Source organism: Suncus etruscus, chromosome 17 (assembly GCF_024139225.1).
Source record: "Suncus etruscus isolate mSunEtr1 chromosome 17, mSunEtr1.pri.cur, whole genome shotgun sequence".
Classification (NCBI taxonomy): Eukaryota; Metazoa; Chordata; class Mammalia; order Eulipotyphla; family Soricidae; genus Suncus; species Suncus etruscus.
Genome location: NC_064864.1, coordinates 16,465,061 through 16,492,763, shown reverse-complemented (window position 1 = coordinate 16,492,763; position 27,703 = coordinate 16,465,061). Strand labels below are relative to the sequence as shown.

Genomic DNA, 27,703 nt, shown 5'->3' with positions numbered 1-27,703 from the left:
ACTTGCCGTTTCTGCCAGCTGGGATTCAATAACAGACACACCTGAATATCTCTTATCTACTTCCTGAGTTGAAAAAAAACCCTTCATAATCTTCCTTCTTCATCTCAGGAACTCTTTTTCTTACTGTCTCCCTCCTAAATTCTCTTTCTAAAATATATTCACACACACACACTCACACACACACACACAACAAACACACACTGAAAGTACTATATCTGAGATTCCTTAGGTGTCATCATGTCTATTAAGTGGCCAGTAATACTAGTCTGCTCTGGGTTTTTCATATAGTGTAAAAGAGTATAAAGGCCTTGTGTTTCTCCTCCTCCACTAGATTTGTTTCCTTGTTGCTATACTCTGGCTCCTACAGTGTTCAAAATATCTACAATTTAGAAAATTGTGTTTGTTCATGCAGTTATTCTAAATACCACATATAAGTGATATAATTTTGTATTTATCCAATGTCCTCTGGCTTATTTTATTTAACAGAATATATTTAGTTCCATCCATGTTGCTGTAATTAGTATTAATAGAATCCTTTTTACTGCTATGAAGTATTCCATTGTTTATATGAGCCACAGGCATATAGGTGAGAAATCATCAGTGACACCTGTGCAGATATGTGAGCACCTAAACTTGACCAGAACTCCATGTCAGCATGTCAAGCAGATATGTGAGCCCCTCAACCTCACATATGTGTAATCACAGGGCACAGCAACAACAATGGGAAAAAAAGAAAGGGATAAAAAATTACAAAATCAAAGTATTTACGTATGATACTTTAATAGATGGCTGAACTTGGATGGCAACAGATGTCTATTAAAATAGACAAATGATCACTGATCTTTCTCCTAAGTAGAACCTCTCACATCAGCATCCAGAAAAGCCAAGATCAAACAGAGTTTACTAGGATAAGGCAAAGGGGATGGGAACAGTGTAATTGATTATTAGGTGTAAACTGGGCAATATATATGAGAGCTCTGTCAATCAAACTGGCAACGAAGTAGTGAGAAAAAGCAACGCCCTGTTGTGTAATCAGAGTTTATCCAGAGAGTAGATTTTTAGTATTCTTCTACAAATGAAAAGAGCTTGGTGAGTGAACAAATATAAACTGACTTGCTTGTGGTAAAAATAGTATGGTATCAAACCATGATGCCCTATACCTAATGCACAATGTTTCAGTATTTCACAATGTAGCTAAAATTTCTTTGATATCATCATTATAGAGCTAACCCCTAGCCAGTAAAGAGAGGGCTACTCAAAAAATAAAAATTTCAGGTTTGAAAATTTAATATTTTTCTTGGGGCATATTGAACTTGGTATTCAGGGGCTACCCTGGCAAAATACTTGGTGGTCATGCCTGGAACTGCTTAGAAAACCATGTGCTGGTCTCTCAAATAAAAAACACATACATTTGTGCCATTACCTAAACCCTACAAAATGTATGTAGAATATATTTTTTTCAAAGACAATTTTCATATTTTGTAATATTTTAAAAATCAAGAAGAGAAAGTTTTTTTTAATTCCTAAGCTTGGGGTTAAATTAAAGAGCTTACATGTTCCACTCAGCTCCTAAAGAGAAAGGAACCCTTGTAGGCCTCCCATCTTGTCAGCCAGCAAGAAGCTGTAGCTAATACTCCTGCTGACTCATTCTATGTGGCCCTTGTTCTCCCAACTACCCTCATTGTGGACTATTTCTTGATATCAGCTTCAGCTTCAGAGGGACCACCAATTAGAGGCCACTACCTGAATCTTTACTGCTGCAAACCATTTTCAGACTTCACAAGACTACGTTATGGGACAAAAATATGCCCTAGATCTTATTCTCCCCGCCCCAGACTATCACAGAAGACTTGATGAGGATATCTACATTTTCTTTGTATGTTGATTTACTTAAATGTTATAACTCTTAGTGTGTTTATTCCATATGTAGAGCTAGCCTCTCCCAACACCCCCCCCCCCATTTTATGCCTGTTTGGTTCTGCTTCATAAGATATTCTGGTAGAAAAGTCTTGCTTGGGATAAGAGCTCAGGTCAAATCCAGAGCACAGAGATGTATATCTTGTTTTTTTTACCCCCCCAATGCACCGATAATATAATATGGCATCATTTCTTTTTGCATAGGCACATTAAATGGAGAACTCTTAAGTATAGAGGGAAGTTCTTATCTAATATGTGTAACAATACATAAATTTTATAATAAGGGCTTCTTCTTCCCTGAGATTTTCTTATGGGGAAATGACTTAGATCTCATGTGATTAGATATCAACTGTTTAACCCGTAACCCTGATCTCAACCTTAGAACTGGAATGGTTTCCTGCATCAGCACCAGGAATCAACCCTGACTACAGGGGAGGTCCTAATACTGTTTGGCACCAATTGTGCAGGGTAGGTTCATATGACACCCCGAAGACAAGGAAAAAAGAACAACTTGAACTAAGGACAGGTTGCTCTACCTCATCTCATAATGGTGAGATGAAATCAGCAGGCCCTCCATCCTAGGATCTGTGCAAAAAACCAAGATGACTAATCACAGAAGACTGACTCCAGCAACTGCGAATGAACACCACTTTTCCTGGGACCATAAAGAAAAAGTCTCTATCCAAGGCTTCACACTAGGATCTGTCCACAAACCAAGATCTCTAACTATAGAGGACAGACTTTGACAACCGAGACTGAGCTGAACTTTTCTTGGCAACTATAAAGACCTTGGGGTTTGACCCCTAACATGTGTGGGACCTGTAGTCAGTCTCATGATAGTATGCTTTAAGGGTAGAGACACTCTCTCTCTTAGGTTTTCCTTTCCATGGAAGAGAAAGTGAGCATGAACTCTTGAATCAAATGGCATCTGAGCAGGAGAAGGTGGCAGCTGAGGTCCAGACTCTGTGGGCCTTCCTTGTGAAGCAGGAAGAATGAATCCTAAGCTGCCTGGAAAAGCTCTCATGGGAGGAGAAGCAGAAGCACAAAGAGAACTTGGCCCACAAGATCTAGGGGACCAGATCCTCCAACTGCCGAAACTTAACAGGCAACTGCAGGAAACGGTGGGCAAGGATGACCTTGACTTTCTTCAGGCGATTAAAAACACACTCAACAGAAGTAGTCATGTACCTGCTTCCAACCCTATTAGAGTCTCTTCTGAAATGTAGAGTAAGGTATGGAATGTCTCCCTAAAGTCCATTATCCTTAAAGGGCTATTCAATAAGTTTAAAGAAGATCTTTGTGGAGACCTGGAGAAAGAGGAGAGAGTGGAACTGACCTTGGTTTCCAACATTGCCAACCCCCACTTCATTCTCTCCTTGGACCTCAAGAGTTTGCCTCTTGGACAGAATCCCCAGGACCTGCCCTGCCATCCTAACCTCTTTTAGAGCAACAGCAGCATGTTGGCCATGTGTGGCTCACTTCTCGCAGCCAGCACTGGGAGTTGGAAGTGGGCTCCAAAGAGGGTTGGGCCTTTGGGGTGGCCCGCGAGAGCATGCTTCTCACAGGCCTCTCGTGCTTCACCCCCGAAGAGAGCATCTGGGCGTTGCAGCTCAACAACGGAAAGTACTGGGCTGTGATCAGCCCTCAACAGACGCCCCTCAGTTGTGGGCCTCTGTCCCGCGTGCCTGTGGCTCTGGATCTCTAGGTGGGCGCCATTTCCTTCTACTCTGCTGAGGACATGCATCACCTCTCCACCTTCCCAATTTCCAGGAGTGAGTCTTCCCTATTATTAAGGTCTATTTCATGGAGACCTACTTGTGGATCCAGACTTGCTGGTATCTCCTGGCTCATCAGCCCCATTAAAGGTGGATTGCTCCACAGAATAGGGAGATTTGGCCCCCGGTCCTCTCCCCCATTTTTTGGCCATTGGGGAGTTGTGTTAGTATGAGTCACATCCCTTGGTGCTCAGAACTCACTCCTGGCTTTGTGCTTAGTCCCGGTAAAGTCCATAGTGTTGGCTACTGGTCCATCTCCTGAAAGGTAAATGCCTACACAATGCACTTTCTCCAGCCCACTTCCTCGCTCTCCAGCCCGCACTATCATATAGTACTGATCAGCACTGTTCTACCCCTGGGGTGGGGAAAACGGGGTCTATCTTCCAACCAGCTGTTCCCTAATGAGGTTGGGGGAAATGAACTCATGGTCAGCTATGCAGAATTAACTGAGGCTTTTTGAATTTGTGGGTCCTCTCCATGCATGATCTTAGCTTCTGGATTAGGCTGGAGCAGAAAAGGTGCTGTGAGGACTGGAGACTTGCTCTCACAGAGAAGGCTTCCTCCCTCTGCTTTCCAGGCCTCATTCAGCAAGGCTTTCTGTTGCCATGGGACAACAAAAGCCTTGGCCCTGTGCTGATCTCATTTTGCAAATGGTGTGTTTTGGGCTAGAAGTGTTTATGAGGGGATAAGCCCAGGACAACAGCAGCATAATGCCTTCCCCAAAACCTACAGAGTTCTCTGAGTCATCTCAGCTGTAGATAGCTGATTATCTTCACTTTGCTTAAACTCCTTTCCAGTGTTAAGGTAAAGGAGCCTAAGAGAAATTACAATGGGCTTGCCTTAAATGTGACTTAATGCAAACAACAATTGCCACTCTAACACCATTTTTGCTGTGCTCCTTTGACTCTAATCTTTAAAAAGAACCCACTTAAGATTTGAGGTTAACTTAAGCTAATATGCATGAATATGGAAATGTAAAAAAAATGCTATGCCTATACTGTTTAAGGAGTTATGTAAGTTTTATGGCTTTAGATTGCCTTGTGTGCTGTTAAGAAATATTACAGTGTGTTACAATCTTAATGTTCTTTGGATGAAATTTCAAAATTGGGATATCAGCAAGGGGACTTCTGAGAATTATGTTATGTATTGTCCTTCCATTGTAAATTTACCTTGTCCTCTTTCTTTGCATCATTGTTCTCATAATTAAAAATAAAAAAATTAAAAAAAATGTGTCATTCAATCCCTGGCACTACCTACATGTACCTTAAGCCCTGAGCATATGAAGGTGTGGCCTCCAAAACAAGACCCATCAACTTCCAAAGTCTAGTTTCCCTTGGGTAAAGAAGAGTTTGAAGATTCTGGGATGGTCAGGTGTTTCTTCTGGTTCCGCACTCAGGAATCACTCCTAGTGGTCTGGGGATGATACTGGATGCTAGAGATCAAACCTAGGCAAATGCCCTTTCCACTATACTTTTATTGTCCCTGCCTCAAATCTCATAGTTTCAAATACAGAACAGCAACAAATTTTGATAGATGCATGGAAAAATGTTCCCTGATAGCAACCTTCTGGAGCTTAACAAAAATATATCAATCTCAAAGAACCTTTGTGTTACAGCCTTTTTAGTTCATGTTCTGATGAGTACTCTTACTTTGGCTTCTTTATGGGGTGGTGGTGGGAACTTCTACTAAGTGCACTCCAGAAAGATGGAAATACAGACTGTGAGCTCATAAAACAAACAACAACAGCAAAAAAAAAAAAAAAACCCCAAAAAACCACCACTTGCCACATCTACCCCCTATATTTAAATTTTATGTATTTTATTTTCTCTATTTATTTATTTATTAATATATCTTCTTTCTTTTTTTAAATTTGATTTATATTTAAGCTCTTAGAGATTGGCTCCTGCCTTTTTATTTTAAACAACCATAGATGAACTATAATACCTAAAATATTATTGTCAACAATATGTAAGCCACTATGATAAAAATAAAAATTATATTAAAAATTAGTGCAGACATTCCCTCCCTATACTATAAAGTGAATGATATGTGAGATCAACTGCCTGTAAGCAGGGGTCTCAAACTCGCGGCTTACGGGCAGCAAACATCCCTCCGTACAACATTTTGTGGCCCTGCCCTATAGGAATCTTGTTTTTTTTTTTTTTGTTTTTGTTTTTGTTGTTTGTTCCATCCCCCAATGTTCAAGGCTTACTACTGACTTTACACTCAAGGATCACCCCGACTTTGCCAACTGTGGCCCCCAGGTAAATTGAGTTTGAGACCCCTGCATAAGGTTAATATAATTTAGAGTCATTTTCTAGGTGAACTGTCAAACTGTCAAAACAGTGAGTTGCCAAAATAGTATAAGTAGGAAGCAAATGGTAAAAGAATAAAGTAGGTAAATTTTTGATTGTGTGAAGCTCCTAACAGAAATGCATTGAGTCACAGAAACTGGTGAAGTAGACAAATAGAAATCTTTTCTGTTTGTATTTAATTCAATAACAGAGTTTGAAGCCTCCTCTTATATTTTTTAATATGTTAAAAAGTAAATGTCATAGAACATGTTTTCAAACAAGATGACACCCTACTATTTCATAATACATCAAAAAACTAGCCAGAGAAAACTCAGCAACCTCGGTGCATGATCTTCATACCAGAGTCTCAGGTTCTATCCCTGGAACACATGAACTACCAAGCACTTGAGAGCAATCAAGTTCTGAGCTGCAAGCAAGTACCTGAGCATATTAGACCTGGTTGCTCCAAAATAAATGAGTTAGGGTCCTTGAAATTCTCCAAAGATACCCCACCAGTATTCTATGAATTAGTGTGTATCAAAATGCAATTCATAACTTTTGGCATTTCGAAGCCAACATCTTGTCTCTAGAGTTCTTGATTTTCAAGATGTAACCTTTGCTAAGGATATGGCATGGTTTTCTTTTCACCCATTTCACAGCTAGTCAGAGGGCTTTTAACAAAACTTCTTGTATAAAAGAGGAATGAGAATGAGGGGTGAAGAAATTGATATTCTTCACTTAGAGGTGAGTAGCAAATAAAAATTAGTGCAGACATTCCCTCCCTGACAATCCCAAGGCATGCCAGTCATATTTCAATAACAAACTTTCTTGGGAAAAAGTTGACCTCAATTCCCAGAAGAGATGAAAGAAACAATTTTTGATTGTTTTTTTTTCTTCAATTTTTTCTCTGTGATCTACACTCTTTCCAATTTTGTTAAAGAGGATATTGTAAGTACTGTGGTAAAGAGCTTAACTATTGGAAACCTGTAATGTAACCATCCAATGACTAAAAGAAGTGGTTGGTCCTTTTTAAACATTTTAAATATTTGTTATGTCTCATGATGGCAGCTATATAGATGACTCTAAGTCCTAATAGACTCCTTTATTCCTACATCATTATTCTAAGCAGTGCATCATGTGCCAGGGAAAAGGGCAGGCAAGAATGGAGCAGATCACCACCACTAAGCAGAGCATGGCTGCAAAGTTTGTGACTTACCATTCCTTCTCTGAGAATACACTCAACAACCTCACAGAAGACTTTGTCCTATATTACACCGTCACATTTGACTGCAGGGTCTCTAGTGCCACCATATTAAGCACCTGAGCACCTGCGAGACAAGGGTTAAAAGCCTATTAACTTGTGTATGACATTCTGGGTAAAGAATGGTTATTTTTTTTTCTAGGTGTGACCTAGGAGGAACATACAGCATATTAGAGGGCCAGTGTTCTAAAGGAAGTTCCTGTTTGGCCTGGTCATCTGAGCTGATTGCAGTGAAGCTATTTCTTCAGTAAGTGCTACTTCAGTGCAAGTATTTTATTTTCTGAAAATATTTTTGCAAAATAATTTCTTTTAGAATTAATATCTTTATTTAAGTACCATATGACAAATATGCTTGTAATTGGATTTTAGTCATAAAATGTATACCCACTACACCAGTGCAAATTTCCTATCACCAATGCCTACACGAACAACTATCATGACAATTATAAGGAGTAAGAGAGGTAGAATGGCAGTCTTGGAGATGGGGGGGGGGCGTTGGTTATTTTCTGGAATCTAGTCATTTGATTTGACACTGCTTTCTGAGGTAACATGTGAGGTACTTATTGGTTTGGGACTTGGGCACCATCCGCACCGGTGTTCAGGGCTTACTCCTGGTTCTGTGCTCAGGACATACTCTTGGGGGATTCAGAAAATCATTTGGGATATCAGTGATTGAAAATAGGATGGCCATGTGCCAAGCAAGTGATGGCCATGTACAAAGAACTTGAACCTCTACCTACTTAACTGTCACTCCAGAACCAAAAATATTTACTTACAATAAAATCCTGAGTAGATTAGGCTTACTGAGAGGAAATCTAGTTAAAGTCCTGGGCTAGTTGTACTTAAATATTCTGATCAAAATAGGGCAAGCAAATAATTTAACTATTAATATATACAATAGAGGGAGCTTCTAGGGCATGAAATCGAAATCAAGTGAAGAGACATGTTCAAAAGAAATAAAGAGGTATTGGACACACATTGCCAATATTTGAAGGTTTTAGTAGCTCTACTATTTTTTTTTTTTAATTTCTGTTTTTGATGGGGAGCAACCCAGCTTAAATTGGTATTTGCTCCTAACTCCTGGCAGTGTTAGAAACAGTCATTAAATCCAAACATTCTTTACTCATGTGTCCCCAGATCCTTCTCTTTCCAAGAAAGCCAGAGCCCCCTGATCATCACAGATCCCCAACACTACCTGGGAGGGTGGCTGCCACGTGACCTTATAAAGGCCTCAGGTATGGGTGCAAAAACCCCAATTCCCCCTCCAGAATCCCACTGCTTCCCAAGTAAAAATTTCCAGTGAAGCTTTTAGTCCCATTATAAGATTATTTTCAAAGAAATGACGTTACAGGATACAAAGATTCCCTATTCCCTGTGGTCTCAAGTCTGTTTCCTGTCTCTATTCTACCTTCAGAATCAGACTTGGAGACTTGGTTCCAAGTGCTTTCAGTCTGCCAAGTGAGGAAGTAGTGAGTGCACAGAGGATTGCGTGTGCAGAAGAGAGGTCATTCAATTTCTTGCACTTCGGAGAAGAGGCAGAATGGTGAGTTGGGATCTGGAGCCCTGCCTACCATCCTTCCCCTCAATGACTGACACCCTTCTAAGATGGGGCAGGAACAAGTGGGGCTCCTGGGGCTCATCTCTAGTCACCTCAGCACTGGAAGGAAGACTTTTGCACCACCCTGGAAACAGGCATAAAATGGTGACCAGTGGTTCAAACCCAGGGAGGCCCTCAAAGGAAGGGCCCAGGGACCATGCCAGCTTGAGCCCATGAGCTTTACTCTGACATTGGAATGCAGACTTCAGGGAGGGTCCCCAGGGGTTCATGACACACCTTGGCTACATTGACCCAATGTTCTAGTCACCAAGCCCTGTCCTGGAGAGTGCTCGTTATGTCTCCAATGCAGGTGGAGATGACAGTTTTAGTCATTTTATCATTTGGGGCCACCACTGCCTGTACAGTGGGAGCCCTATAGTCTCTGTTCTCTTTCCTTTGACAGATGCTTGATACCAGGCCGTGTTCAGGTCACAGCCCAGTATAGTCTCATGAGGATACACAGGTGGAGCTGCTGGTTCAGAACCTCCATGTGAAAGTGGCCGAATTCCTGCTCCTTGAACGTGCACACCCAGTTGATCTTGAGAGTTTCCAGTGATCGGCATTGTATTTGCACTGTCCCCTCCATGCCTCTGATGACTAGAAGGTGGCCCGTGCCTTCCACCTCAGGGGCCTCCACTCTTCCTGTCCCCTCTCTTCCATCCCATTACGAGACACCTGGGCACGGGTCAGGACATCATGTGCTTGGTCTTCCTGTTAGTGGTTTCTCCACTAGGTAGCTTCTAGGGGCTGAGGCTGCCCTGACTCCTGGTAGATGGATGGGAAGCAGGGAATTTGTTGCCCCCTAACATCTGGCTACATGAGTGTCCCTCTTATGAGTTATTCTGCCTTTCTGAGGGCCTCTTTGTTCAAGTCTGTCAAGCCTAGTGTTTCTCTTTTTGATCCTGGGATCTAGCTAGTGGTAGGATGGTTGAGGGGGAGGATATAAGTGAATCTCGAGGGCAGGAGGCCTGTAAATGAAACTTAGGGCTTAGTGGAGCGAGGCCTGAGCAGCCCCACTCAGAACCTTGTGCCCACTGAGTCTATCCAAGTAAAATGCCTAGACAGGGGCTGGGGAGGGAAGGCTAGGAATTCTGTGAAGGTGGACTCCTTGCTCCTCCCCTCCTTCTGGGCACAGGCAGACACTACACCCGGAGCCAGCTCCTTCTCCCCTGCTCGGTGTGCATTTCCCAATTCTGCAGTTTTCTGCCTGCATGTGTCCCAAAATGTGCCGCTGGCTCTATTGTGTCAGTCTTGGTGCTAAAGCTGTGCTGCAACCTCGAAGTCCCCTGAGACTTCTAGTCCTTCTAGACCCCTAGTCCTCATGGGGTCTAGCAGCACATCTGAACTGATTTTCTTGAGAAGGGTCCCTAATCATGGTCTTTTCAGCAAAGGCTGAGGGTCTGGGCTGCTCAGCAGGAGGCACTGAAGCAAGAGCGACATGACATGGGCCAGGGACTCTGAACTGGTGTCCAGGTGCCCTTGCAGGAAGAGGCCCGCGAGGACAGAAAGCCCAGCCCTGCCTCCTCCCTAATCTAGGCCCAGAGCAGGCTCCTTACTCTGTGGCTGCGCCTTCCTGGTCTTCAGCTCTTTCAAGTGGGCCACAAACCTGTTTGTTTCCACAGACGTTGGCCTGTGTACAGGCTCTGGGGATCCTGATCCAATGGATCGTCCACAGGCTTTCAGGATCTCCTATGTAGTGTTGGACAGAGGAATCCAAATAGAGATTCATGGAGCTGGGGAGGAGCCTGGTTGCAGGAGCCCCAGATGCCTGGAATTCCTCCATTTAAGGCCATGGGAGGGGCCGCACCTCACAGGACACACTCACCTATGCATGAGCCCTTGCAGGTTCTCCCTGGGGATGGCTGAGGGCAGCAGAGGGGAAATGACTGGAAAGTGTGTGGAGAGGATCCTTGTTGGTATAACTTCTGGCCGCAGCAAACTGCCCAGAGTGGTAATGGACCCTGCTGTCACACTCATCATGCCTCTGGCTTTCTAAGCACACACACCTGATCTATGCACAGTCTGTGTGGGAAGGAGGGACACACAGTCAGGGAAAGCTCCGTGAACTTGTAGGGGATTTTCCCAGGAATTCCAGCCCCTTAGAAACATGGCAAAGTAGATATTCCAGGTTTGCAGGCAGTGCAACTTTTGAAGGAATAGCAAATATAGGGGATTGTCTCAGTGATTTTGATTTAAAATCAAAATGCTAACCACTCCCAGAATGTATAGCTTATAAGATATATCCCAATGAGAGGTCATGGGATATCTGCACTAAACATCTAAACACAGGCAGAGGGCCAGAAAGATAGCCCAGCTGGTAGGGTGATTCCTTGCTCAATGGGACCGATTTCATTCTGGGCATCTCATAGAGTTTTCTGAGCCTGCAAAGCGTGATTTCTGAATACAGGCCAGGAGTAAAATATGAGCACTGCCAGGTATGGCCCTTAAACAAAAATAATAATGATAGGATAATAAAAATAATAATAAAATATAAAGGAGAATTAATTATTCTTCTGGCAGTGCGGCACCCAAGGACTGTCCAATCAGAGGTCTGTGACATTTCCCCCTGTTCCTCCCACAAGCTTAAGGGGGACCCAACCTTTAGAGGATCCTTGTGTCTAATGAGTCTAAAAGGAAGGAGAAAACTTAATCTGATGACAACAGATAGTAGTTGAATAATAGAAAAGAAAAAGTATTAAGAACTTCCAGACTGCAAAGAAACAGCATTTAATAACTTAATAAAAAGGCAACTTAAGTACATAGGTGCCAGGTAGTGAAGTAGTCAGGTAGTGAAGAGTGCCAGGTAATGTAGAGGCACTACTGTAATGGTGATGTATTTGTTAGCAGTCAAGATCAACAACTCCCAAGTGGGAGTTCCATGTGCCGTTTCCTTGTGACCTGGGCTGGAGTTGGCAGAACAGGTTATAACTACAGACAGAAGGATACACAGACACCTGTTACAGTCTTAGTGCCCCTCCTGGTGTCTGCCCAGCAGCTGGAATCTGGCTTCCAGGCAGCCAAAGGCTATCATATAGGGACAATGCAGGGAACCATGGAGAAGGCTGTGGACTGACCCAGAGAAAGCCCCTCTTGTCCTTGTCCAGGTAGGGCCTCTTTTCACCTGTCTGTCCTATTCAGTGTCTCAAAGTTATCGAACCAACTTTATCCTCCATGGGCTCCAGTTTGTACTTGTTTGCAGCTTTTTGAAATAGGGTTATTTCTTTAAGAATTTGGTTCTTTTGGGATCAGAGGAAGGAAGATGAAATGGGTTGTTGTTGTTGTTGTTGTTGCTGCTGTGTGTGTGTGTTTGTGTGAGATGCTATGGGCATCTACTCAAAAGAAAAGCTGTGGTTTGGTACTGGGGATTTGCACACTTAACTAGCAAATTTGAACAGAGCGCTGATTGGTTCCTTGTTTTTCTATTATTCAGTCAGTGCTCTATAAATCTAAAAGTGTCATTCAGATCTTTCTCTCCCAAAATGTAAACTGAGATTTGATTTTCAAATATACTTTCTCGGAACAAGTCAGAATTATAGAAATTGCTAAAAAGTTTTGTACAATATATATGTTTAAAGACAATTTTTAAAACACAATTTTTATAATTTGTAATATTTTAAAAATTAAGAACAAAATTTTTTTTTGTCATTCCTCTCCTTGGGGTTAAAGCAAAGAGCTTACATGTCAAATGTCTTTACTTTTTTCAGTTTATTTGTCTGAGTTTTTTCTTTGGTTGTTTAGTTTTGTACTTTATATTAATTCACATTTTATTGTCAACAAAGTCACTCCAGTGTAGACCTGAGTAGCACATAAGTCCCATGTTTGGGCTCCTCCATGAACCTCTACCTCTGCCCCCAAAAAGAAAAAAAAATTTTTGGTGACTTTCAGGGGATACTCCTGGCTATGCTCTCAGAACTCGCTCCTGGCTTGGGGGACCACATGGGATGCTGGGAATGGAACTGAATAAGAAATAAAAAAAAAAGTACAAAAATTAAGGTTTGTGTGTGGCATTTTTTTTTTGCATATGCACAGCAAAAGTTGGGGGAATAGAAAGGAAAAAACTTTGGCCTAAAATTAAGAGAACCTACCCATAAGCATCTACCATGAGATCAAATGCAGTCTCTAGGCATAATAAATTGTCTAAACCCAATGTCTGTCTTTGTGGTCCCAGTAAAAGTTTTTTTTCAATCATGGTTGTCACAGTCAGGTTTCTGTAATTAGAGATCCTATTTTTTGCACAGATCCTACATTGAAATCAGGATGTTACTGAGTGTCTTCAGATTCCATCACACCCTTAGGTGGAGATGCAGGTAACCTGCCCTGAAATAAGTTGTTGCTGTTTCCGAGTCATCAAGATATCATATAAACACATTATGGAGCAAGTTGGTGCTAGGGCAGCATCAGGGCCTTCTTCGGGAGAAAACTATCTCTGGTTCTGGTGCAGATAACCTTATAGGTTTCATAGATGGGATCCAAGGTTTAGTGATGACTGTCCATTTTCTGATCATCTGATGATTGAGTTAAGTCACTATTACAAATGTTTAGAGTGAAAGGCCCCACTGCTATATAAAATTTATGAGTTGCTATTTTTGATAAGAAAATATTTCCACACATAGGATTTCCCCATTTTAATGGGCCTATGCAAAAAAGAAACGATGCTACAGGATACTACTGGTGCATATAGGGGTAAAAATAAGCTAAACAGTCATAACCTGATTCTAACATGTACTCAGAACCCAAGAAAAAGTTAACTACTGGAATTTTCTGCTAAACAGATCTATATAAAGGAATGGGGAAAAACTACATATGCATAAGAAAATAGACAACAAAAATTATACCTATTAAGGAAATACACTTAAACAAATATATGAAGGAAATATACATATCCCTTTTAAGTCTTTTAAAATAGTATGGGGGGAATAAAATCCAGAGCACAGGCTTATCCTGTGAAATGGTCCTGTTGAGGCTAAAAAATGGATCCCTAGCAGTCACATTAGTCATATCATGAAATGTTCTAGAACTGTGGGTTGTTGTTTTATTTTGCATGTGTTTGAGGTAACACTATTCAATTTCAGATTTTTTTGGGGGGACCACACCCGGTGATGCTCAGGGCTTACTCCTGGCTATGTGCTCAAAAATGGCTCCCGGCTTGAGGGATCATATGGGACCATATGAGATTATATGGGCAGCCACGTGAAAGGCAAATGCCCTACAGTTGTGCTATAACTACTACCCTCTCTTCAGATCAATTTTATATTTATAGGACAGACATTTGAAAATATATTCTCAGGTCCTAGAATAATGGAATTTAATATAGACTCAAGATTCAAACTTTCCATTATTACTTATAAGCTTGACAATTTAGGCTAGTAAGTTCAGTTTTATACCTCATTCTGTTTTCTTACCTGTTTTGCAGGTACGATGGAGTGAAGTAAATGCAGGAAATTTGTTTCACAATGCCTGAAACCAAGTGGAGAATTTTTCGTTTGTTTGTTTTTGGGTCACCCAGCATCACTCGGTTACTCCTGGCTCTATTCTCAGAAATTGCTCCTGGCAGGCTCGGGGGACCATATGGGATGGTTGAACCTTATGGGACTCGAACCGCTGATTTTCTGCATGCAAGGCAAACGCCCTACCTCCATGCTATCTCTCCAGCCCCTAAATGGAGAATATTAATTTTAGTTCCATTTCTTCAATTTAAAATTTTTCAGCAAGATTAAGTACTTAGCAGGTTAAATATCCTAAGTTATTTCACTCTATAAGTGTCATTAACCAAATAGGCCACTGGATGTCATACTTGATCTAAGTGTTCTCTCTCTCTCTCTCTCTCTCTCTCTCTCTCTCTCTCTCTCTCTCTCTCTCTCTCTCTCTCTCTCTCTCTCTCTCTCTCTCCCACACACACACACAGAGTTCAGTACTCTTGACCTAAAACAGTCTTAGGCCTCCTCCTCCCAAAAAAACAAAACTGGAGTGGACTGTAGGTAGCTATCTTAGAGGTCATAGTTTCCAAACTGTAAGAGGCCATAGACAATTTTTGTCTTATGCATGTTTTCTTTTTCTTTTTTTTGCCCTCTCCTCTTTTTTATTTTTATTTATTTTTATCAATTTCTATAGAATTTGAGTGCATTTAAACAAGAGGGTGTGCTATGTTCTTTATAAAGTCCTACTAGGACTCTTTCTACACTTAAACTATTCTCTTGCTTTCTCCAGGCAACAGAGCATAGAATACCCTATCTTAGTTTACAGCACTCAGACATTGACACAGGTTAAGGTGGAAGTAAATCTGGAACTGGAAGTTAGTTCACTTGATTCCCATCTTGATACCTGGCATGCTCAGAACTGGAGAGTCACATCAAATGACAGGCCATTAGGAAAATTCTAAATGCAGATAAGATGAGAAGAATCATTATCTAAAGTTGGCTCTCTGCTAAGGTCGGTTCAGTCACAGGCTCCACAGTCGTCGGAGTAGTTTGCCATTTCATAAGTGGCACAGATTGGGTGTTGGATCTCATCAATGATTTATCTTGAGGATTTTGCTGGTCTGGTCTGGGATTTTGATGGAACATTAGAACATGGTTTCCAAGGTACTCAGCAGAGAGACACCAGGCTGACAATAAAGTCCACAACCTCTAACAGGAAGCCAGTAAGACGAGCCAAGGATCATGATTTATACCAGCTCTTATCAGAAAAAAGTGAGCCAAAGGAGCTCACTCAGTACTAATAAGTTATAATGTAACTATCCACACACACAGACACAGGAGTTTAAATTTTTATAACTGCCAAATGGAGGCTCAGATCATTCACTCGCTACTGAATGACTTTGGGAAGAAGAGGTCAGAGAGAATAATTATCTCTCAAATTTAGATTTCCCTGGTTGTGTTCTTATTAGCACAGCAGAAGGTTATTTCTGGGAGTATGTCAGAAGAATAACAGATCTGTAGGAGTCACCACTCTAAGACAAAATCAGCTTTCCTTTGAAAACATTTAATTGCCTGGGTCTCTTATTCTGATTGCTCCTAGACTGCACATTTCAGGGAGGATTTGATTCACTGACTGGAAATGGAAATGTTGACTGTGAAACAATGTTAGTTAATATGAAGTTTTTTTTTTTGTGTGTGGGGGGGCACACCCAGCAGCACTCAGGGTTTACTCCTGGCTCTGCACTCAAGTTTCTCCTGCCAGGCTCAGGGGACATGTGGGATGAAGGGAATCAAACCACCATCTGTCCTGGGTTGGCCACGTGCATGACAAATGCCCTACCGCTGTGCTATCACTTTAATATGAATTTTTTTTTTTTGGTTTTAGTGTCACACCTGTCAATACTCAGGGGTTACTCTTTGTGCACAGAATTATTCCTGGTATGCTTGAAGGACCATATGGGAAGCTGAAAGTGAACCTGGGTTGGCCGAATACAGGAAAAATACCCTATCCACTGTGCTATTGTTCTGTTCTGGCCCCTTCATATAAATTTAAAAATATTTAGCAATTTTCTACTATTAATTACTTTTTTGTTTGATTGACAAAATTACTGCATTATCACAACTAGTAAAATGCTCAAAACTTTTACCACTATGGTAAGGAAAATTTTTTGGATAAAATCTAATTTGCTTTTTTCACAGTAATAATTCACAGTAATTATTAAGTAGCAAGTATAATTTAGTTTCAATCTGTTTGAAATGTTCCCTTGATTTTTTTTTTATGGTTGATCTCCAGTTTTATGACATGTAATCCAAAAAAGACGTTTGATGTGATTTTTAATCTTTATGACTTTATTGGCAGTTCTTTTTGTTCCAATATATAGCTATTCTTTATAATGTATTAAGTACATTTCCAATACTATATAATTTACTTTTTCAAAGTATTGGGAGCTCTCTACATGTCCTGGCATTCTACACACCATTTTATCTCTTTAGTCTCTAATTTTCCCATTTTAAAAAAGGCTTTATTTTCCTACGTTTATTTTCTAAGTCACCATTTTTTTACCATGTTTTTGTTATATCTTTATTTAAACACCTTGTTTACAAATATGATTGTAGTTGGGTTTCAGTCATGTAAAGAATACCCCCCCCCTTCACCAGTGCAACATACTCATCACCAATGTCCCAAGTCTCCCTCCTCCCCACCCCACCCCCGCCTGTACTCTAGACAGGCTTTCTACTTCCCTCATTCATTCACATTATTTTGATAGTTCTCAGTGTAGTTGTTTCTCTAACTGCACTCATCACTCCTTGTGGTAAATCACCTTCTTTCTAATGATGTTAAATTTAACTGGACAGTAACCGGGGTTGAGTCTCTGCAGTTGCTGTGGCATCTTGTCAACTTGTTCGGTTCTTGGCAGCACCTTATAGCCAAGGTCACTGGGTCTCAGGGTAGGGAGTGAATGGTACAAGGTTTCAAGAGCCTGGCAAGGCCTGTGTACCAAGTTTAAATGGAGCTGTGAAAAGATCAGGAGTTTCAAACCGTGGATACCTGGAGCTACCTATGTGCCAAACTTGAGTGGGCTTGAGCAACTTTCAGTGAATTGCAGTCCCTAGTATCCAGTGTTCTCTGAGAATCGAGGTCAAGTGAATTTATTGATGATCAGAGGTTCAAGGTTATGGACACCTAGTTGCAATTGTGTGCTAAGCCCAATTCTGCTTCAAGAATCAGGGGTGCATAGTAATCAGTGACCAGTAGCAATTGTGTGCTGAGTTTGAGTGTATCTGGCACAAGTGGGGATATGAGATTGTAAATGGCCAGTAGTCACTCATTTGATCATGCAAGAACTGGATAGTGGCTGGAGAAATTGTGTCTCCATGAGATAGAAGACTGAGTGACAATAGAGTGTGATCTCTGGGCTGCTATAGAGTTGGGACTAGTTGGTTTAGTAACGAAGCACCATCAACTGTTGAGGCCACTTGTCTTCTGACTATATTTTGAAGCTGAGAAAGACAATTCTTTCTCCTCTAATTTGACTTTAAAGTATTACCACAAACCAGTTGTTTATTTATGAGCGGAAATCTATTTTTGAACTCTTTTGCATCCTTGAGTCTGTCTTATTATTCTAGCACCAATACCACAACATTATTTTTTTTTTATTATGGAAGTAGAACAACAAACGTTATTATTCTCATCTTTTTCACATGCTTTAAATGCTATATACTCTTTGGTCCTGATTATATTGGAAATTTAGTTACCCGATTTTAAGACATCAGAAAATTGAAACAGGAATGTTTATATGACATGCTTGAGTTGACTCAGCTTGTTTAAAATAATGTATCTAAGCACTGATGGATGATCATTATATTATTTAAAATTTTTGTTTATTTAAACTATTGTAACTTAAAAAGTTATTCATGATTGGGTTTTAGACATACAAATGTTTCAGGAGTAATACCACCACCATTGTTAGCCTCACTCCACTGATATTTCCAGAGTCCATCCATTACAACTAACCTCTACTTAAGTCTATTGTTATAATAGGTACCTTTTAAAGTTTGTTGTTAAATTTTGGGTCTCATAATTTCTTTGTTGTTGATTCTTGCTTGTATATTTAGTTTTTTTTTGTTTGTTTGTTTTGGTTTTGGTTTTTGAGCCACACCCGGTGATGCTCAGGAGTTACTCCTGGCTTTCTGCTCAGAAATTGCTCCTGGCAGGCTTGGGGGACCATAAGGGATGCTAGGGATTGAACCTGGGTTTGTCCTGGGTCACTGTGTGCAAGGTAAACATCCTATCACTGTGCTAATACTCTGGCCCCAGTTTTGTCTTTTCTTTTTTCTTTTTTTTTTTTTATTCCCAGTTTTGTCTTTTCTTAACACTACCAATGCACCAGACATCCCTTGGCTCCCCCCCCCCCCCACCCACCCCACCCCCCCCCCCCCCGGTCATTTCATATGTGCCTTTCTACTTCTCTACTCAACTTCTTTTTTTCTCCTCACTACATTCTGGGGCCTAGTATTCTTGACAACCCTCATTTAAGTATTGCATTTCATCATGAAATTATTTTAAATACTACATATAAGTTATATCATTCTGTATTTATTATTTTTCTGGCCTACTTTACTTAACATTATATCTTTCAGTTCCATCCATGTTGCAGAAAATTGCATGATTTCATCATTCCTTACTGCTATTTAGTATTATATTGTATATATACATATACATTAACCACTAGATGTATACTGGTATTCAACATCTGTGTTGATTCCAAGTCTAAGCTAGTGTTTTGCCTAGAGGGTCTGTCTAGTGGTGATAATGGTGGATTGAAGTCTTAGATATTGTACTGAGTATTGCAATGAGTAGTGGTGTGCATATATTTCTTTTGGATGAATGTTTATTTGTTTGGGGGATAGATACACAAAAGAGAAATTGCTGGGTCATATGGCAGACCAATTTTGAGGTAAGTGAAAACCCTCCATACTGTTTTCCATAGGGATTGGACCATATTTAGTTCCCATCAGCAATGGATGAGAGTTCCTTTTTCTCCACAATCCTGCTAACACAAATTGTTTCCTATATATATATTTTGTTTTTTGGGGCCACACCCGGTGACACTCAGGGGTTACTCCTAGCTATGTACTCAGAAATCACTCCTGGCTTGGGGGACTATATGGGATGCAGGGCATTGAACCACAGTCTGTCCTAGGCTAGCGTGGGCAAGGCAGATGCCTTACTGCTTGCACCACTGCCCTGGTCCTACGTTCCCAATATTTTTGATGTATGCCATGATCACTGATGTAATGTGATATCTCATTGTCATCTTGATTTGGATTTCCCTAATAATAAGTAATAATGAGCACTTTTTCATGTACCTGTTGGCCATTGGTTCAATACCACAATGTCTTATTCAATTTTCAGGGACTGGAACCAGCACAATGGTAGGACATTTGCTTTGCATGTGGCAGATCCAGGACAGACCTGCTTTGATCTTCGGCATCCCTACAGTCTCCTAGCCAGGAGCTATTTCTGAGTACATAGCCAGGAGTGTCACGGGGTGTGGCCCCCAAAAGACAACACCCCCCTTAAAAAGAATAAGAAGTCAGGCAGTATGAGATATTAAATTATATCATTAGTGAATATTTTAGAGCTTGTGAATATCTAAATAAGTTTTTATGGAATTTGGGATTGCATGAAAACAGTTGGAAAAATGACATTTTTAACATTGACACATTTAACATTTCAACATTGACACTTCAAATTAATGAAGTTATATCTCAATTTATTTAGATTTTTAAGTTAATTTTATTGTAGTACTCTCAAAGATGTTTTGTACATTTTTTTTCTTTTGATGTGGTGTTAAGTATTAATCTCAGGCATACATGCATTTTAATTCTTATTGTACTGGCTTGATATGGTGTTTCATATTTATTTCTAAGTATTTAAAAATGTCTTTTTGTGTTATTACAAATGCATTTTGGTAAATATTAATTATGGATTCTTGTTAAAATTTATAAATAAAATACATTCTGTACAAGAAATCATGTATCTTCCCCTTACTTTTCTACTTTTTGTAGAGTTGACAAGATTTTTCTATAAGGCAATTATATTTTATAAATGTAGTATAATTTTTTTTAAAGCATGATTTTCAGAGGCTGGAGAGAAAGCACAATGTGTAGGGTATTTGTCATGCATGCAGCCAACTCTGATTCCTGCCTCTCTATATAGTCCTCAATGCATTACCAGAAGTAACCTCTTAGCACAGAGCCAGGAATAAGTCCTAAGCAGAACCCAAATACAAATACTCTCTCTCTCTCTCTCTCTCTCTCTCTCTCTCTCTCTCTCTCTCTCTTTTGTGGGTTTAACTTCCTTGAACCCTCATATTATTTTCTGTGATAAAGGTATTTGTGGTAAACTCTAATAGGTTTCATCCATATTAATTCCTCTCTTCTTTCATAAGTGAAAGTAATTTTGCATTTACCTAAATAGCAACTGTATTTTTAGTTTTGAATAAAAAATTTAATTAATTTAATGAAATTTAAGCCTTAGTATTGCTTGGTGGCTTCCAGTATATCTCATTTAGAGAGAGCCAGGGTGTATCTTTCGTTTTTTTTTTTTTTGTTTTGTTTTGTTTTTTTGGTTTTTGGGTCACACCCGGCGGTGCTCAGGGGTTACTCCTGGCTGCTCAGAAATAGCTCATGGCAGGCATGGGGGACCATATGGGACACCGGGATTTGAACCAACCACCTTTGGTCCTGGATCAGCTGCTTGCAAGGCAAACGCGCTGTGCTATCTCTCCAGGCCCAGGGGGTGTCTTTTATTCCATTTGAGTCTCTAATTACTTTTTAATTTTTTATCAAAATATTTATTTTATAAATATATTTTAAGCACCATGATTAAAACATGTCTGTAGTTAGTTTATATATATATATATATATATATATATATATATATATATATATATATATATATATATATATATATACACACACACACACACACACACATACATATGCAACATTCACACCACCAATGCCCTTCATCTACCTGCTCCCCCACCCCTTCCTTACCTGTATTCAAGACAGGCATTCTATTTCTCTCATTCACTATCATTGTCATGATAGCTGTCAGTGTAGTTATTTCTTTAACTGAACTCACCACTCTTTGTGGTAGGCTTTATGTGGGCTGGACCTTCCAGCTCTCATCTCTATTGAGTATTATTACAATAGTGCCTTTTATTTTTTCATAAAACCCATAGATGAGTGAGACTATTCTGTGTCTCTCTCTCCCTCTGACTTATTTCACTCAGCATAATATTTTTTATGTCCATACATGTATAGGGAAATTTCATGACTTAATTTTTTTCTGACAGCTGCATAGAATTTCACTGTATATATGTACCACAGTTTCTTTAGCCCCTTATTTGTTGTTGGACATCTGGGTTGTTTACAGATTCCAGCTATTACAAACAGCACTGCAATAAATATAGGTGTGCAGAAGGCCTTTCTGTGTTGTGATTTTGTATTTCTAGGATATATCCTGGGAGTGGTATAGCTGAATCATATAGGAGCTCAATTTCCAATTATTTGAGGAATCTCCATATTGTTTTCCATAAAGGCTGAACAAGAAAGCATTCCCACCAGCAGTGAATGCGAGTTCCTTTCTCCCCACATCCATACTGAAAGGCCATTATTTTAGACCATGACATAAAAATCATGTAAGTAAAGGAAAATAAGAAGTACCTACTATTCATGATACTGTGAGACACAATACTAGCTTTACCATGGAACTTTGCCATGAGAGACAAAAACTTTCTCTTATTTAAATCACTGATATTTTGAGAACTGTCACTAACAGGCAAATCTAATCAACCGATTCAGAATTGAGTTTTTAGAAGTTCTTAGGTATCATTAACTACCTATAATCTTGATCACAAATTCTTTTTGAAAAAACAACTCTTTATAATGTAAAAATAAAATTAGCTCAGCTCTTTAAAAATGCAGTGATCATTAGCCCAAAGTTATACAAAATATAGATCCTTTGATCTGAGCTTCAAGTATAGTTTGCTGATTTCTTCCAGTTTTGCTTTCAGTACATGCTTCATGTCATATGTTGATATCAGACTCCACTTACCTTTTTGTAGTCATGTTTTCTTATTATTTTACGTTTCTCAGTGTTTCTCTATGGTTTTTGCTAATTAGGAAGTAATAAACTTGTTAAAATTTACCTTTAGTTTGAGTATGCACTGATCAGAATTTTTATAAGCAACACAGATATAAGAAAATTACCAAAAATATATTGCAATTATGGGTCATTAATATTTAAGAATTTTTACAGAAAGAGTAAAACTTTGGTTTTCAGAAAAGGAAAAAAACAGACAACTCATGTAATATTAAAAAAATTATAATGTAACTTGAAAATACAATTAAAATCATTTTACGATCCTGAAATTACACTTGTCATTACAATAATGCTTTTTTCATGTCATGTAATTGATGATTCTAGAGTGCCATTTGTTTTATTATACTTCATTATATTTGTTTTATCCAAGCCAATGATCATTTTCCCAGAAATAAATGGTATAATTTACTTAACATATTTAGATAGAGCACAAAATTATATAAAATATTGTACTCAATGTACAAAAATAAGTGCTTTATGCACATTTTATAATACTGTTTTAATCTCTTTTGGTAACTCAGCTAAGTAACTTTACATAAATAAAGTAAATAATAACAAAAAGGAAAAATACAAGACATTGTTTAGAATTGAAAAACTAGAAATGTGTTTTACTGACAGTTTCCTTATTGTGAGACAGGGGGAATAAGAGTATATGGCTATATTAAGGTCAGAAAACTAAAAAAATCTTCTGAGAAATATCAATGCCAAAAATTATTCTACATGTTTAAACCATTGATAATGGTTAATTTAATTTAATAGGTTTACCTGACTCTTATAAGCTCACTAATCTTTCAAATTATAGTATAAAAGCCAAGTTTAAAGGTAAAATTTACATTTAAAAAAAGTATATATTCCATTGCTAATTATGTGGAAAAAACATAGGCATTATTAGGTCTGATAAGTGTGTGTGTGTGTGTGTGTGCGTGTGTGTGTGTGTGTGTGTGTGTGTGTGTGTGTGTGCATATAAGAGAGAAAGAAAATAAGAGAAATATATTAGGGATATAACCTAGTACCTCATGTGTGCTCTACATCTGAGAAAATAATTGAAGTGTTTTGATTTTATAAGCATATTTAGTAAAAAATAAAGTGGTTAAGTACCAAAATGTTTTCAAGTAAATAAAAATCATGAGTTATCAGAGTCAGAAATTAGTATGTAAATTAGTCAAATTCATGTGGGCTTTTTTGTTTTTGTTTTGGGCCACACCTTGCTATTTTCAGGACTTAGTACTCCTGGCTCTTTGCTTAGGTATCATCCCTGATGGGCTCAGGGAGTCACAAGGTATGCTGGGGATCAAACCTGGATCTACATGTTCAAGGCCAACTCCCCATTCACTAAACTCAGGCTCCATTCTTCAAACTCAGTTTTAAACACTTCTGGATTTCTAAATAAAATTTTGTCTCTTTCTGTCTTTTATAGATCTCTGGAAGGAAACATTTAAAAAGTCTGTTCTTAAACAGTAGTATCAATAGAAGAATTAATCTCATCTTCAAAAATTCGTATTGTACCAGACTATTACTTGTTGATAATAGTGGAAACCAAGTTTAGCATGGAATTGATTTTTCTTTTAAAATTCTAACAAAATCACAAAATCTACAAGATGATGCACTCAAGTATAATAATCACTTTCAGGTAAAAACAAAAAGGTAAAAAAAAATGGTCAGAATGGCATACAAGACTTCATGGCCAAATGAGTGAAGAAATATATGCATATATTTGTATTCACAGTTTCTGGCACAAGACTAGGTGCATAGTAAACAGAGACTAATCATATGTCCTATTATATATATCATATAAGATTTGGGTGGGAAGGTAATAACTATAGAGATAAAATTAATTTTAAACAAAATTTAGTTTTTCTGCTGAAGACACACTAAAAAAGTAAAGAATTATAGAAAATATTTGTTACTATTTTCCTTTAAAACAATAAAGCATTCATGAAGGAAGTTTTTGGTGAAATATAATTGATGAGTAATCATAACGGGGAGGTTAAATGCAAGAGCATTAGTGTCTGATCAAATCTCTAAAACAGCAAAAGGGGGAAAGGAAATAACTTTTAAGGTTAAGATTTACACATAAAATCTATCTAGATTGGGGTATAAGTAGTTTCTTTCAAGGAAGAAGGGATATAGCAAATCCTTTTTTGATACTACTAATGATCCATTGATCTGGACAGACTAGAAACTTATTTGTTCCCAAGAGCTATCTTAGGATAACTTGCCTTCTGCTCAGCATAGCTAGTGGTAGTTCACTTTGTCCACTGAAGATAGAACTCAGGACACACCTTCCTTGGGGGTAGTTGAATGAAACTGAGGACAATTAGGAGTTAGATGGACTGAGGATAGAGTGGACTGAGGATAACTATAAGAGGAGATGATGTATTTTTCTGTTATGATACTTCTACTCCAGTTAGAAAGTAGAAATAACTGCATTTCTTTTGAATGATAAGAGGGAGGGAGAGAAAATCATGAAGCTAGGGTCTCTGCTTAATTTGTTCTCTTAAGGAGGAAACGGGGTGTATTGTATTAATAAATTGTGACAGCAAACATCAGTCAACACTGTGCTGGCAGACCAGGATGCATTGTTACTCCAGACAAAATGCTAAATCTTGACTGGAGTTCTTTGCTCTACGAATTTCCTACTCACTACCCCTTTTATTAAATGGATTTTCTTAATATCTCCCATTCCCCTCAACTAAAGCATTTTCTCCTTGATTTTGATCTCAAAGCAGGAGAAAAAATCTCTGAAGGAGAGGGAGGTAGATATTCTTGATATTTTAATTCAGGCACTCTTGAATGTATTGAAAACATTTTGTTTCCAAATTCTTTTTCCCTTTCAGGTTGGTTTTATTTTTCTTCACTATTAATTAAAGTGTGGTATTTTTTATATTTACTAAAAAAATTGAGAACTGGGGTGAATTAAGTTTTGTGTCCTATAAATTTACCTATGTATTCAAAAGCTACACTATTAAACTTGCTTTCAATATAAATACTGTAAGAAGAAGATAGCTTTTAAAATATCAGATTTCAGGAGCAATATAATGATGTATGCTATTTATATTTGATAATTTTTTTTAGAGAACATAAAAACCAGCAAGCTTTTGCAGAAGCCGGGTCCCCTGTTTGGGACATCAGGCCGGGAAAATCCACGAAACTATGCCTGCCCAGTGGGGCCCAACTGTGATAATTTTTTTTTAGAGCCACATCCAGTGATGCTCAGGGGTTCCTCCAGTCTATGCACTTAGAAATCGCTCCTGGCTTGGGGGACCATATGGGACACTGGGGATTGAACCGCAGTTTGTTTTAGGTCAGCCTCATGCAAGGCAAACGACATACTGCTGCGCCACCACTCTGGTCCCTATATTTGATAATTTTTAAATAAAAATTGCCACATCAAGGTCATATATTTACATTGGTGTTGCCTTTCATGGTCTCAGTTCCACTAAAAGTGCTTTAACCACATTTTTAAGAAAGGAAGAGCAAACTCTAAAAATTATTTTCCTAATAGCTTTTCTCATGATAGAAACCTTAATTTGTTCTTTTCTGCTCTGTTGTTGGAAAGTGGAAATAGATGGTCTGATGGAGATACATCCATGTTCTATGATTATGTTCTAGAAAAATTCAAAGCATTTTAATGATGATACTAGGTTGAGGTAAACCTTCAAAATAAACTTTGAAAGTCAGTTCAATAAAACTCAATACATAACTGTGCATTTAGACAGAAATGTCTGTTGTCTAGTTTTCCTTTTAGTGTATTAAAATTTTTAAATTATGATACGTCTTTGAAGTCTTTATCAAAAACTCATTTATGGTATTATATTCAAAGCATATTTGTCCAAAAGACTTAGCTACAATACATAAAAGTATCTACAAAATATATATAAAGTACTATGTTTTCAGATTACACTATAGGGACATATTTACAGTGGAAGAATTCTTGATCAGTGCAAAGAAGGGATATATGGTCCTAATATTATGCAAATATTGACTATATTGTTCACTTTCAGCTATGAGTTACTTTTAGAAAATTTTGAAGCAGGCTGCATATTTACAACATTAATGGACATTATTAAAGTCAGTGGCTTTGAAAACAAAGGAATTTACTCAAAAATGAGCTTTTTCCACATACATATTGAAGTCTCTTATTTTTCTCACATTTTTCTTTTTTTTTTTTCTTTTCTTTTTTGACTTTTTGGGTCACACCTGGTGATGCTCAGGGGTTACTCCTGGCTATGCTCTCAGAAATTGCTCCTGGCTTGGGGGACCATATAGGATGCCAGGAGATCCAATTGTGGTATGTCCTAGGTTAGCAAGTGTAAGATAAACGCCCTACTGCTTGTGCCACTGCTCCGGCCCCCAGTTTTCTTTTCTTTTCTTTTTTTTTTTTTTAACAAAAGTGATATAACAAAAAAGCTAATGAGTATCATAGAAAACATATAGTAGTTCATACATAGTGCATTTACTAAATATCTTTCACAAGGGAGCCAGAAAAATAGTCTAGGGGTTGAAGCTCTTGCCAGGCAAGAGCTTGTAGTCATTCCTGGTTAGACTCCTACACTGTCAGACTCCTAAGGCACCACCAGGAGCAACCCCTAAACAGGGGTGAGAACTGAGCACCACCAGGAATACTGTGTTCTTGCTTCTCCTATCCCCAGAAAAAAAAATTCTTCAAAAATACTGTTCCCAAGATAGGCTTCAAGGCATTCTGATGTAATTGGTTTGAGAGATGATCAAATTGGCCTGGTTAGTACGTGAACTTTGGTTCATGAATATGAACCATGTTCCAAGTTATATGGGAAAGAAAATGAATGATTTTCATAGCTTCAGTGAAGCTTTGAGACGTTTGCTATCTGACTGGAATTAAATGAAAACTTTTAATTATTATTAAAATTAACCTACGTTTTCCTCACTTGACTTTGGATGACCGAATTTCATGGAAGAATTGATGTATTTTTTTTTTTTTATCTTTGCCTTTTTTTTGTTTTGCCTTGTCCCCATTCGAGTCTTATGAGGGCCATGAGATTTTTCTAATGAAAATTCTAGTGCTGTATGTATTAAACCACTAGTGATGTTGGAAGAGTTATTGAGTCTGATTAATTTACTCTTAGATTAGTTTTGTTTGAATAAAAAAGCAATCATTTACTAGTGTGACAAGCAATCAATGCCTCTTTTTCTAGCTTAGTTTTTGTAGCCCCCTCACCACCAGATGTTCTCTTCTGGCCTCAAACTCTAGGGCAGAGGTCTCAAACTCAATTTACCTGGGGTCCGC

At 38.7% G+C, this 27,703-nt stretch overlaps 1 protein-coding gene and 1 pseudogene across 1 annotated transcript in view; one reads left to right on the top strand and one right to left on the bottom strand.

Annotated features, from left to right (window-relative positions):
* Positions 1 to 1,002: 1,002 nt before the first annotated feature.
* On the top strand, positions 1,003 to 10,840 carry LOC125995018 (E3 ubiquitin-protein ligase TRIM7-like; annotated as a pseudogene).
* A 4,355-nt stretch (positions 10,841 to 15,195) lies between these two features.
* The window catches only part of A1CF (APOBEC1 complementation factor), a 98,218-nt gene continuing 85,710 nt past the window's right edge, over positions 15,196 to 27,703 (bottom strand). The window contains exon 12 of the mRNA XM_049764614.1: positions 15,196 to 15,219. Coding sequence (XP_049620571.1) covers positions 15,209 to 15,219 — 11 coding nt within the window. The 3' untranslated portion in view covers positions 15,196 to 15,208. The remainder of the gene's footprint in view (positions 15,220 to 27,703) is intronic.